Below are 13,919 nucleotides of genomic sequence, written 5' to 3' on the forward strand. Positions count from 1 at the left end.
CTCTGTAAAAATATTAATATTTATATATATATTATTTCTTATAAAAGAAATATTAAATTTTTATTAAAATACTTTTAGTATATTTAATATCTATGCTTCATTTTAGTTTAGAATTTATTATTATATTTCATTTTTGTCAGAATTAATTTTAAATTATTATAAAAAATTTGTTATTTACTTTTCAAAAGATTCAAAATCGCTCATATTTTTTTAAAATATTTTAATTTTAGATAAATTTAAAAAATGTATTTTAATTACTTTAAAATAATTATCTTTTTGTAAAACATTTATTTTAATTAAATAAAATATTATTTAAAATTATTAAAATATTATATTTAAACTCAAAAACAAGAAGTAATTATAATTTGCATTAACTAATTAATATAATAATAATTTTAAAAAACATTAATAAATTATTTTAGTCTTAATATTTTATTGTCATTATTCAAATTTTTGAAAAAAAGAATTTTATACAAAAAAAATTACTAAAATAAATAAAAATTAGAAAAATTTAAAAGCAATAATCTAAAAACTTATAATAAAAGATTAAAAATAATTATTTTAAATTAAATAAATATATTTTTTATATTATCTGTTATAATAAATAAAACTTTTAAATAAATTTAATTTTTGTTGCTGTTGAAAAATATATAAAAATTTAAAATATTACAAAAAAATGAATTAATTAAAAGTACAAAAATTCATATAAACATCGAAAGTATTATATAAAAAAATATGAAAAAAAATTAATATAAAAAGAGAGAAAAACAATTAAAAACAGAAATAATAGATAATTCCAATATCGAAATATTGCAAAATAGTATAACCACAAATAATGATTCGCAGATATTTGAAAGAAACATTTTCGCATATAATAATTTTGCATAAATATGCGATTTAAAATATGAAAAATCTTATTCATTTACAAATCGTTCATTTTATAAACATCCAAAAAAATCTAGTGACGAAGATGAAGAAGTAGTTTAACCTGATACTCCTCCAACTTATATACAAAAAGAAGAATCAAAAACATATTAAGAGTAAAAAAACTAGCCATATGATTAAAATCTATAAAAAAAAATTGAAGAAAAAAAATTAGAAGAAAACGAAGAAGAAAAAAAACAATAATAGTAATATGAAGAAGAAGAAGAAACAGAAAAAGATGTGGAGGAAGAAAAAGAAGAGCAAGAAGAGGAAGAAGAGGAAAAAGAAGAAGAGGAAGAAGAAGAAGAAGAAGAAGAAGAGGAAGAAGAGGAAGAAGAGGAAGAAGAGGAAGAAGATGAAGAAGATGAAGAAGACAAAGTATATGAGGAAACGGAAGAAATATAAAGTGAATAAATAGAAGAAGAAATAAAAAGTTAAAAAGATGAATAAAACAATTAAAACATGAATTAATAATAGGAATAATAAATAAATAACTAGTAATAAGTATAAAATGAAAGCTTTAGTTTTGAAAATTTACCTCATATTTAAAAAGAAGAAAAAGAAAAAGAAAAAGCTAAAGACATATTTAAAAAATCACTAAATTATTTATTAAGTTTTATGCTTTTAAATTTTTTCTTTATTTTAATATTATATGTAGAAATTTTATAATGGCTTTTATTTATGATTTTTTTCATTCTCAGTATTTATTTTACATTCCATAAACTTTTGGTGTATAAAAAAATATCATAGTACAAAAAAACATCAGAAAACGTAATCATAGAAAATAAAAATGAAATAATTTTTGATATTGTGGAAAATTTGTTTATAAATATATCTATGCTTTTTACTTTTATTTTCCTTAAACTTATTTATTTTAAGCTAACTTTTCTTTATGCATATAGTCCTTTTATACATATTCTCTGGTGGATTATTTATACCAATAAAACTAATGAAAACATAAATAGACATATTGAACTTTTAATACGCATTTATTGTGTTTGCTAAATTTTACTTTTTAGTATTTAATTTGATACATTTGTTGATTGGTAATGGCCTTCTATTTTCCTTCCGTCTTGGATTTTGTTAAGTTCTTTAGGTTTTTATGTTATTGGATTGCTTGTTCTTTTTATATGTACTGTTTATTATTTTCTCATTGGATAAACAGATATATATTAAAGTTATTTTTATAAAACATAGTTTGTATTATATTTAATATTATTTTTATAATTAAAGTTAAAGGTCTTATTTGGTGCATTATTGTTAGTATATATATTGTTGGAGGATATTTTTATTTCTTAGTCGGCCTATTACATTATTTAATGGAAAATGACCTTAGTGTGCTAAAAAATAGTTGCTTTTTTACCACAGGAATAAGTGTTTTGAATGTATTATATACAATATTGTGTTCAAATGATTTAAAGTATGTAAATTTTTTATTTACATTGTTTTTTTTCTTTCTTATTCTAATTATTATATATTTAAGAATATTCATTATTTTAGCAAACACAGAGAATATAATGAATAAAGATAAATATTTAAATAATTAAAGAAACAATATTTTAAACTTTCAAAATAACGATAACATATAACAAGATTAACAAAATAACTTACAAATAAACATTATTGAAAATAATCCATAATAAAGTAATATATATTTAATTTAAGATAAAAAATTAAATAAATAAACATAATTAGATAAAAATTCTCAAAAAATAAAAATATTTTAATTATCGAATATAATTCCAAAAAACATACCTAAATTTCTAGTAAAGCAGTCATGTACTTATTACCAGAAAGCCGAAATGAACAAAAACACAATTCAATACATAAAAACCAAAAAAAAGGATTTAAAAATCACTTAAACTAAATCTCAAAAAGAATCTATTATTAAATAAAAAAAATAAGTTAAAAAAGAAAATTAATCAAATTAATCATCTACACCTTCGATTTAATAATGTATAATATGTTTTGATAAACCACCTGATACTGTAATAATAGATTGTTGTCATGGAGGTAAAAAAACATATAAATTCATTTCTTAAAAATAAATATAATGTAAATAAGGATTATGTTATTAGTGTGCATTAGATATATGGAAGAAAACAGGAGAATGCTACTTATGTAGATAGAAGATAAAGAAAGTAGCTAAAATAGATAATTCAAGAAAATTAGGTAAATTTAAAGAAATACTCGCAGTAGTTAATATGTAAGAAATTTCGCAAGAAATAAAAGAAAAAGGAGAAAGTGAATAAATATGGGAAGAAGATGAATATATGTACCAAAATGAGATATAAGAATTATAAAAATTAAATGAAATAATAAATAAAATTGATATAAATTAAATTACAGAATAACAATTTTAATATCTAAATAATATAACAACTTTTTAAATAAACCTATTAACATAATAATAAATAAATCTGATTTTTTAATTCCAAATTGCTTATTATTAATAATAACGAATGCTTATTTAATAACAATAAATTAATTCTTTCAAAAATATATAGGAAGATTAATAAAAAAGTGCAAGTACTATACGATAATTAAATAGCAATGTAAGAATTTTTAACGATAATAATAGTTCATCTTAAAAAAATGATGAAGAAAATATATAAATTTCAATTAATTTAACTAATAATAATAGGTTTTAAATGAATTCTTTAGCAAATCTAAAAAACGAAAATAATATTTTCAAAAAGTATTTTGCTTCTGAAAGCATTTCTGATAATGATGATAGAAATTAAATAACAAAATCAATCGTTTTCGAACATTTTAGTTAAAAATTTGATGAATATACTAATAGAATTATTAAATTTGAATCAAATTCTGATAATTAGTCTAATTAAATAATCAATATAGTTTGATAATAAATTAAATAAATATTTTTGAAATTAATATAAAATTTATATTTAAGAAAAATGAAGTTAAAATAAATAAAAACAATTTTGACAATAATTAAAAAATAGTAAAATATATATATATATATATATATATATATATATATATATATATATATATATATATTAATATAACAAACATATTTAAGTAACTATATTGTGAATTTTAAAAAGTAAAAAAATGATTATAAGATTCAACATTAATTTAATAAAATAAAAATATAAAGATTAAATTAAATTATTAAATAAAATATTATATATATATATATATATATTATATATATATATATTTAAAATATATATAAATATTTATATATCAATTTAATATTTATTATAATAATATTATTTATTTTAAAATTTATAAAATTTAATAACTTATTTTTTTATTTTTTATTTAAATTAATTATAATTAACAAAAATATAATATTTTAATATTATTAAAAATATAATATTTTAATATTTTTAAATATATATTATTTTAATATATTTATTAGTAATTTTTTTTTTTTTAATTAAACTTTTTTATTTTTAATTGTTAAATAATATTTATTTATTTTACTATTTAATTTACTTATTTTTTTTTTTTTCATTTTTAATTTTCATTTGGCTTTTTTTTTTATTTTTATAAATATTAAAGAAAACTATATTTAATATATTATATAATATTATTTTAATTATATTTATATTATTTATTTTTTTAATAAAAATGGATAATGATTTTTTAAAAAAAACTGGATAAAATTCAATATCTTTTTTAGAAAATTTAAAAAGTTTTTAAAATTCAGAAAATTTTCATAAATAAAAATAGGAAATAAAACCTCATGATATAAAAATATAGAATTAAATATCTTCGATTTTATAATTATATATTTAAAAAGGGGGATAAAATGCAGAATTTATTTGTAATATATAGAATATTTCTTAATTTTTTTAAGGAAAAAATAATTATATTCAATATATAAATAATCCAAATGCCCTTTTTATTTAAAGAATGGATTAAAAAAAGGAAAAAGAACATTTAATATAGCATACATTTATTAATTAGACTGACGTTCCTTTATTTTTTTTCAACGAGCTGGATTAATTTAAGTTTAAAATAGATAAAGAATATAATTTTTTAGACGAAAAACATATTGCAGGATGCAAGACTATATAAAAAGAAAACACATATGAAAAATTTAACAAATAAGAAGAGTAAATTTTATTAGAGATTGTTAAATTACATCCTAATAGTAGAGAATTTTATAAAAAAAGAGAATAACTAGAAAAGATAAAGGCTTTAAAATACGAAATAGAGAAACAAAATTAAGAAAATAAGGTTAATTTTAAATTAAACTACATCCTAAAAAATCTTTAGGAAGAAAATTAAGATTTTTATATTGTAAAAAAATAAGAATATCAGCCGTAAAAATATAATCCATAAGAAGGATTTATACTATATATCGACTATATAAGTATATTTGGTCAAAAAGGAAAAGACTGTCAAATATAGTATGGTTTTTATTATAAAAATATGGTAAAATAAGCATATTTTTAAACAAAATCTTATGTTTTTGATAATAATTAAGTTTGTATTTTTTCTGAAAGAAGAGATTTTTAACAGATTTAATTAAATATTAATTTATTTTTGTTTATGTAATTAAAAATAAACTAAGAAATTAAACTTTTTACTGTTTTTTAACTTTTTAATGCTTTCGATAATTTATAAGAAGGAAAATTTAAAATTCCCTTTTTTAAAGTTAATTCTTAATTTGTTTTAGATAAAAATTATTTTATGGAAAACGCATTTATTTTTTTAAGGGTATGTTTACCAAATTCACCTTTTTTAGATTTTGATTGTTAAGTTTTTAAATAAGATGATTATTTAATTAATTGTCCTCTTTTCGAAAATACATGATTATTGTAAAAATAAAAAAATATGTAATTATAATATTTTTATTTTCAAACAATTTTTTCATAATTTTATTAATCATCCTTTTTTAAAAAAAACAAATAAAAAACAATAACAAAAATAAAAATTATTTTTTTACCTTATTTAAATATAACAATTCAAACATATCATTATAAAAATGAGGATGATATTTACATGCTCTCTCACAATCAGGCGCAAAAGTCATTTCAAGTAATTTAGGTTATAAGCTATTTTTTTCAATCATAACATCCATTCCATATACAGCTCTAGACTATTGAAAAATAAAAAAACAATTATTTAAAAAATAACATATATACTTTATCAGATTGCATTTAAGGATATTTACTTGCTACAGCAATAAATAATTCCTTAACCAAAACCTTTATTTTATCATGGACCGATTGCCATTTAACTTCAGGATTTTCAACTTCAAATAATTAAATGAATTCATCATAATGGATTTATTAAAGTTTCTTTCCATAGTTCATTACAGTGAAGTGGGTTTCATATATTTCTCTAGATCTATAATCATTTGTGAATTCATTATTAGAAATTCTAATCCAGAAAACTTTATATAAGAAAATTTCTAAAGGAGCAATCTTTAAAATAAATTTTATATAAAATATTTTTTTTTAACAAAAAAATTACAGATCTAACAGCAACAACATATCTTAAATCAATTTTCCTATTAAAAAGAGTAACAGGATTTTCAATATATTTTTAAGCTACCCTAGGAATAGTTTCCATTTACCTAATAATACAATCTAAATTATCAGTAACTACCATATCTAAGCTTCTGGCTAAATTAAAAGGTTTTAAAATCCAAATATTATCTTCGCTTTATATTTCTCTTCTTCTATATTCTCCAATAAATTCACTTAATTGAGTTTCTAAATTATAAGTTGTCTATAACCAAGGAACTTCTCCTAACCTTTTTTAATAATTTTTATAAAAAACATATTTATATATTAAAAAATACACTGAATTCACAGTATCAGCTAGATTCTATTTAGAAACAATACAAGATTCATAAGGGAATTAATTAACAAGATAAGAATTAGAAAAAGACATGAATGCTTTTTCGAAATCCTAAGTAAGGAAAATAATATCACAACCTTCGATTTCTTTAGTAATTTCGAAATTTTTTAAAGTTAAAAATTCTGCTACTAAATTTGAATCAGTAACTACTTTATAAACTTTATTTTAGTCAACTAAATTTTTCTTCTAAATATTTTAATTAGAAAAAGATTTTATAAGTTTTCTTCCTTAAATACTATTTTACATTAGTAAATTCTTATATTCTTAATATCTTTTCATAAAATAATTTTCTGGTACTTTAAAAAAAGCAGTTAATCTAGAAGATCTTTACTTCTTTTCATTAATACCAAATAAATAATCTCTATAAATCTAATCTCCACTTTTAATATTCTCAGATACCCATAAAACACTATAAGATATCATTTTATCATCCATCTATATATTAATTTTAAATTTATAGAAAAAAAAAATATTTGTTTTACTTCATTATTTGGAGCAAATAAAAATGGAATAAGACGAACATTATCAATATCTGAATGTTGAATTGAGATTCCACAAAGATCATTTAAATACCAAACGGAGGATTAATCAATTTATTTACTACTATAAAGTCTATAGTTTCCTACTTATTTCCATATATTTTTAATTATGAATACTATTTTAGGTTCATTTTCTAATGGCTTTTGATATTTGAGATCTCTATCATTTATTGATTTTAAATTTAAGGTTTCTCCTTTTTCCCAAATTTATAATTCTATTTCAAAATCGATATTTAAATTTTCTAATTTAGGGCATTTTTCTAATAAAACTTTTATTTTTTCTTTTGATATTCTCTCATTTTGAGTCAAATCTATTGATTAGAGATTTTTGAATTAAAGAAAAACATCAAAATTATTTAAATTAAATAAATTTCTCTTTTTTAAGTTAAGTTTTTTTACCATTTCGGTTTTTATTTTTAAACTTTTATCCAAATTATAATTATAACTACAAAATTTTAATCCAAAATCAGCTTTTTTTATTTTTTTTTATTTTTTAATAATAAAATACTTTACTTGCATTTTAAGTTAGTTTAGAATTCAATACCTCTATATTCGGGAATTCAGTACTAATAATTTCAAAAAATCCTTCAAGTTCAGAAACAGGATTATAATTTAAAAAAAGGGCTTTTAAATTTTTTAATTTTTTTAAAGTCTCTCTTACTAAATCTAAAGACTCTATTTTATTATCAAAAAGAGAAAGAGAAATAACATCTTAAGGAATCTTTTTTTTTATGTATTTATATTAAAATATAAATAATTTTATTAATTACATCTAATTATGTAGGATCTACTATATCTTATTCCTCAAATTCAATTTCTTGTTTATGTTTTAGTTTTTTTTCTTCTTCTAATCCTTCGATTTTTTTTTTTTAATCTAGATATTAGAGCTAATAATAAAGTCTGTCTACTAATTCGCTATTTTTTTCTAAAATTTATCTTAATTCTTCAAATCTGAAAGTTAATTAATGTTCGATTAGAAATACCTTAAATATTTAAGAAAATAAATAGAAAGAAATAATAAAAAAACTTTGCTATTTTTATGAATGTCTTTAACTGCTACTGCTTAAAATGTGCTTTCTTCTTAATTTTCTTGAACTTAAAAATATTCACTAAAATCAAATTTTTATTATACAAGTATATCATATAATTAATTTATTAGTTGTTTCGGAAATAATGCTCCATCAAGTTATATTCCATGAAATTTGTAAAAATTTAAGTATTTATCCTCCATTTTATTTTTTATGATCTTTTTATTTTTATTAATTTTAGATTTTTTTATATTTTTTTTTGCTAATATTTTTATTTAATAAATAAATAAAAAAATATTGAATTATAATTATATTTTTTAATAGTTAAATATCTATTTTTTGATATTTATTACAATTATATTCATATAAAATAAATTATATATTTTTATTTTTTTTAAATGTAATATCCCATTTTATTTATATTCAATTATAAGGTATTTATTTATTGGTTTTAGCTAGTACATATCTGCAATAAAAATCAACATGTTTTCTATTTTAATATCTTACAAATTCAGTTCTATCTTTTCTTCTTTAATGCCCTGGTTATAAAACCTTTATTTTTTTTATATATTTTTTTTTAATTTCTTTTTAATTTTATTACTTCCATATTTCTATGATGATAATAACGTAATGGAACGACTTTGAAAGGATCTATTAAAAAAATATATACTTATGTTTTAACTAAGTTATTTATTTATACTTGAGTCTTTTTAAATTCTTTACAAATCTGCTTTAATTTAGTTTACTTTAATTCCATTTCTTTTTTTTTAAATTATAATTTAAATATAAATAAATAACTAGAAAATTATTTTTTTATTTACATAACTTCCTTATAATAACCTTTTGTAAACGAGTTAATAATAAACTAATTGAAACACATTTTTTTTTTAAAAAAAAAAAATATATATTAAATTATTTTAATAAAATATATATTTATATATTATTTTATTTTAATTTTTTTTTTTATGAAAATAATACTAATAAAACTTTTAAAAATCAATAAAAATTATATTAATTTTTCATAAAAAATAAATTTTGTCTTTAATAAGAAATTTTTTTTTTTTAGATATAAAATTTTAGTTTAAAATAAAAGAAACTATAGTTACAAATATGTAAATTAAAATCATCAAATTTATTACTTATTTATATAATAATTAAAAAAAAAAAAATCAGATTTTGTAATATCCCATAACTTAATATTCTTAATCTTAATTTCCACTTCTTCCAATAACCCTAAAAAATTTATAAATAGAAAATAAAATCGAATATACTAAAATAAAGTATTAAAAGTAAAATATTTCTACCCGAGAGAAGATATCCTTAAAGCAATATCCAATAACACTCAATTTACACAAACTAATATCTTTTTTATAACAATCGTTATTACTTTAAGTCAAAATAAAGCTTGGATACATAGTAGAGAGCAAAGCAATACTAATAATAACAACAAAAACATAATGTGTAAATTAAAAAATTGCTTTTTGTTCTCTATAACACTTAAGCAAGGTTTTTTTATCATCATTTTTATCTTAAATTTAGTAGTTCTCATAAAGCATAAACGCAATAAAAGAAAACTTGAAAATTATACAAATAATGTCTTTATACTGTTCAAAATTTTATTATTTATCTAAAAAAGCAAAGCTGTTTGTACTCTAAACAAAATTTAATTAAGGAATCCAGATTTCAATAGCCAAAAAAAATAAATAAATAATAATACTGATTGTAAATAGCATTTAAAATAAACAAGTAATTACTATTCGTGATATTTTTAAATAATTCCAAAAATTATTTTCTTATTTTTGCATTTTTTCTTATTTTTCTTCTATTTTTATTATTTCTTCTTCATCTTCTTCTTTATTTTTTTTCTTTCCTTTTATTTCATTTACTGAATTTTTAATTGTTTCTCTCAATCTTTCTGCTGGATTTTCTATTAATTATTTCATCAATTATTGAAGTACCTTTATTTCTACAAAAATAAGGAAAAAACCTACATAAAAATTCTTTATTTTATCAACATAAGTTGTTTAATCATCTATATAAGGTAAAAAGTGCTTTTCCATTTATAAAACTACACAAATAAATCCAAAAACAATAAAGTTTAGAATTAAAGTTTGTGCTAAAGGACTTCCAAAGAACGAATCAATACTTTATTGACTTATTTTCAACTTTTTTATTGTTGATTCATTCTTTATTCTATAATATATAATAACAAACATCCAATATAAGCCTAGAACAAAAGAAATATTCTTTAATGAATTATTACCAAATAAATCTATAGATTATTTACTAAAGCATGATATTGATATCATTTGAAATAACATTGCGTTTGAAAACTTAATTATATATATTAGGTTTTTGTTTAAATTTTGTTCTTTGAATGGATTCCAGTATAGTGTTATTAATGTTCCTATACATATATATAACTTAAATACTAATTATTATGATATCTAAATCATTTAATAAATTTTATTTTATATTTAATCTTTTAAAAAAAAAAATTTTTTAATTATATTTTTAATTTTTCTAATTTTTATATTTTAGATATAAACCGTTTTTTAATAAAAAATAAAAAAAATATTAAAATAATAATACTATGTGTTTCATAGGTTTGTTTTGCATAAAATTTAAATTAACATAAATAGTATTTTTAAAGATTATTAAATTTTGAGAAAACATTGTTATACATATAAAAGTAAAAAGTATATATAAATATTGTCAAATTTTTATACATTTGGTTAGAATAAAATTAATTTTTTAAATAAATAATATTTACGGCATTTATTTTTATTGACTTTATAAACTTAAATATTTTTTTAATGAAAATATTACCTATTTAAAATAAGAATATTTTATTAGGAAACCAAATGCTTTTTAAAAATATTAAAATAAGTTTAGAATTAAAAATAAAATAAAAAATTACATATTATTTGTTTCGATGTTTTTTATTTTTCCTTTAGTTTTTTTTAAAAAACTCTATAATTAAAAAAAAATAGATAATTTCTTTTTTTATATGATTAAGTTTTTAAAAAATAAAAAATTATCAAAACTAGTAATATAAATTTAATTATAAAAAGCAAAAAAAATAGATTTTAACTGAAAATAATTTATTTTAATATGAATTAAATATGTTATTATTTAATTCATAATAATATTTTAATCTTTACATAATCCATATATTTTTTAAAAATAATTTTTATATATTTACAAAAAAAATAGTTAAAATATTACAAAAATTGAAAAACATGTAATTATTATTATAATATTATTTAAATATGTAAAAATTATAATATAGAAAAAATATTTTTAATCTTTAGATTTTTATATATAAAAATTAACTCTAAAAATAATAAATAATAAACACATATTATTTGTAAATAATCATAATTTAAAATAAATAATAAATATACAAAAGCAGATATTTTTTCTTTCTAGTATGCGTAAAAAAAACTCATTTTCAATTTCTCCAAAAACATATAGTAATAAAAAAATAAGTAATTATTAACTAATTATAAAATAAGGTAATTTTTATGAAGATTCAGTTCATTAAAATTCATAATTAACAACTTGTGATAATTTAGAAAGCTTAAGCTTGAACAATACTAAAATAAATAAAGTAAAGAAAGGAAAAAAATTGGTAGAAGAAACAACAATATAAGATTATGCTATGTAAAATAATGAGAAAAAAAATAAAAAGATAAAAAAATAGAAAAAAACTTTTAATAATCAAAATTATACAAAAAAATGGAAATAAGATGAAACAAATATTTTTTATAAAGGAATTTAATTATTTGGAACAGATTTTTCTATGATTTCTTAAGTTATTAAAGATAGAGATAGAAATATGTGCAAAGTAAAAAAATAAACATTAGAATATATTTATATATGAATATATATAAATATATATATATGTATATCAATATATATATATATATATATATATATATATATATATATTTTTATTGTATTTTATAAAATAGAGAAAATTTGTAAAGGAAGAAAAAAATAATAGAAATTAAATTGATTAACATATAAACCATAATAAAAATCAAAGAATGAAAAGAATAAAATAAAATTTAAATAAATTAAAACTTAGAGCAAATGATTATAAAAATCTAAACTTATAAGAAAGAATTACTCTATTAAAATAATTAAGAAGAAAACGTGCTAATAGTTATGAAAGTATGGATTCTCCTGATATCGTAAATATATTTATATACTTTATAAATAAACTAGTATATTTCAATTTAAATAAAAGGTTGCCTTAGAATAAATAGGACATTTATTAAATGAAAAAAGTCTTAATTTAAATAATCACAATTCGAGTATTTAAAAAAACTGATTATTCTTTTTAATATTAAGTATATAAAATTAATTTTATTTAATATCTTTTAATTTATATTTTATATTCTTTTCTTCTACTTTTTATAAGATAACCATATATAAAACAATAAAAATATATATCAATAATTCAATTTTTCAAACATCTAAATCATCATCGTCATCTTATTCTTCATCAATATCAGAACCTTCAAGTTCTACTAAATCATTTAACTTATTTTTATTTTTTTCTGCACAATTATCCCATTTTTCTACTTTTTTTTATTATAAATGTGGCATAATAGCTATTTCTAATTATTATTTAACTTTTTTTTATTATTCTGAAACTGATAAACTAAATGAAGTTTAGAAAATTTTCTGTAAATCTTTTTCACTTGGTTCAGGTACCTTTTCTTCTTATTTTAAATCAAATTTTTTTACATCTAATTTATTTTAACTTAATTCTTACATATTTAGTTTATATCTTTATATAAATGAATATCCATTAAATTTTCTTAGAGTTAATTTTATCATAAAATACGGAGTTTTTACTTAATTTTTTATTTATTCGAAAGGGTAATCAAAAAAAACCTTACAAGAGCCTAATAAAGTCAAAGATTCATGTAAATTGTTTTTTATTAAACTTTTTCTGCATAATAAATTTATTTATTCTAATATAAAAAATATATATTTATATTCAATTATTTTTTTCTCTTACTTATTAAATTATTTAACTTTAATAATTCTGCAATGAATAAAGATACATCTTCTTATTAAAAAAACATTTCTAATACTTCTAATCCTCTAATGAATATGATCGAAGGTTTATCATTAATATATTATTCTTTTTTATTTATAATAAATATTTTTTATATATATAATAAATATTATACCTATATTCTATAGATTTTAAATTAATTTATTTAAAGAATCTCGGTTGAAATCAAAATAGAAATTATCTTATGTATTATTTACATCTAAATTTTAAAAAAAAAATAGACCAAATTTATTTGGACCTAAATTAATAACAAAATCTTTTAATTTTTAGCTATTTTAATATTATTACATCCATTATAATCCGAAATCTAGCAAAATAACATTTCTTTATTTATTTTTATTGAAATATAATGATAATAATTAATACCTATCTTTTATATTCATGTTAAAATCTAAAGAATAATTAAATAGTTATAAGCAAGCATTTTCATTATAATAATCACTGTCAAAGATGAATAATTATTTTTGCTCTTATTATTATTGCTAA

At 17.2% G+C, this 13,919-nt stretch overlaps 4 protein-coding genes across 4 annotated transcripts, besides 22 other annotated features; 1 reads left to right on the forward strand and 3 right to left on the reverse strand. All coding sequences in view use genetic code 6, as the record gives it.

The window, feature by feature from the left end:
- The first annotated feature begins 287 nt into the window (after window positions 1-287).
- Window positions 288-339: a microsatellite.
- Window positions 340-723: 384 nt separating this feature from the next.
- Window positions 724-775: a microsatellite.
- A 76-nt stretch (window positions 776-851) lies between these two features.
- IMG5_131300 (hypothetical protein) lies at window positions 852-1,439 on the forward strand (the record flags this gene model as incomplete). Its single annotated transcript, XM_004031995.1, has 3 exons — window positions 852-1,040; window positions 1,100-1,330; window positions 1,423-1,439. The coding sequence occupies exons 1-3, from the start codon at window positions 905-907 to the stop codon at window positions 1,437-1,439; spliced, it is 384 nt and encodes a 127-aa protein (XP_004032043.1). The 5' UTR covers window positions 852-904.
- Window positions 1,074-1,106: a microsatellite.
- Window positions 1,138-1,298: a microsatellite.
- Window positions 1,189-1,295: a microsatellite.
- A 1,775-nt stretch (window positions 1,440-3,214) lies between the features above and the next one.
- Window positions 3,215-3,278: a microsatellite.
- A 616-nt stretch (window positions 3,279-3,894) lies between these two features.
- Window positions 3,895-3,948: a microsatellite.
- Window positions 3,949-4,038: 90 nt separating this feature from the next.
- Window positions 4,039-4,088: a microsatellite.
- Window positions 4,072-4,138: a microsatellite.
- Window positions 4,075-4,138: a microsatellite.
- Window positions 4,139-4,227: 89 nt separating this feature from the next.
- Window positions 4,228-4,279: a microsatellite.
- Window positions 4,236-4,306: a microsatellite.
- Window positions 4,243-4,311: a microsatellite.
- Window positions 4,268-4,314: a microsatellite.
- A 153-nt stretch (window positions 4,315-4,467) lies between these two features.
- Window positions 4,468-4,517: a microsatellite.
- Window positions 4,518-4,888: 371 nt separating this feature from the next.
- On the reverse strand, window positions 4,889-5,883 carry IMG5_131310 (hypothetical protein; the record flags this gene model as incomplete). Its single annotated transcript, XM_004031996.1, has 2 exons — window positions 4,889-5,795; window positions 5,852-5,883. 2 exons carry the CDS (start codon window positions 5,881-5,883, stop codon window positions 4,889-4,891), a joined length of 939 nt encoding a protein of 312 aa, XP_004032044.1.
- An 86-nt stretch (window positions 5,884-5,969) lies between these two features.
- IMG5_131320 (tubulin-tyrosine ligase family protein, putative) lies at window positions 5,970-8,541 on the reverse strand (the record flags this gene model as incomplete). The annotated part of the gene is made up of 6 exons (XM_004031997.1): window positions 5,970-6,332; window positions 6,382-6,664; window positions 6,713-7,206; window positions 7,254-7,780; window positions 7,824-8,113; window positions 8,219-8,541. The coding sequence occupies 6 exons, from the start codon at window positions 8,539-8,541 to the stop codon at window positions 5,970-5,972; spliced, it is 2,280 nt and encodes a 759-aa protein (XP_004032045.1).
- Window positions 8,542-8,894: 353 nt separating this feature from the next.
- Window positions 8,895-8,934: a microsatellite.
- Window positions 8,935-9,235: 301 nt separating this feature from the next.
- Window positions 9,236-9,286: a microsatellite.
- Window positions 9,287-10,126: 840 nt separating this feature from the next.
- Window positions 10,127-10,200: a microsatellite.
- Window positions 10,201-12,208: 2,008 nt separating this feature from the next.
- Window positions 12,209-12,292: a microsatellite.
- A 414-nt stretch (window positions 12,293-12,706) lies between these two features.
- Window positions 12,707-12,750: a microsatellite.
- Window positions 12,751-12,814: 64 nt separating this feature from the next.
- On the reverse strand, window positions 12,815-13,126 carry IMG5_131330 (hypothetical protein; the record flags this gene model as incomplete). Its single annotated transcript, XM_004031998.1, has 1 exon — window positions 12,815-13,126. The coding sequence occupies one exon, from the start codon at window positions 13,124-13,126 to the stop codon at window positions 12,815-12,817; it is 312 nt and encodes a 103-aa protein (XP_004032046.1).
- Window positions 13,073-13,112: a microsatellite.
- A 374-nt stretch (window positions 13,127-13,500) lies between the features above and the next one.
- Window positions 13,501-13,544: a microsatellite.
- Window positions 13,545-13,919: the final 375 nt, after the last annotated feature.

Source organism: Ichthyophthirius multifiliis (genome assembly GCF_000220395.1).
Source record: "Ichthyophthirius multifiliis unplaced genomic scaffold scaff_1120509251027, whole genome shotgun sequence".
NCBI lineage: Eukaryota > Ciliophora > Oligohymenophorea > Hymenostomatida > Ichthyophthirius > Ichthyophthirius multifiliis.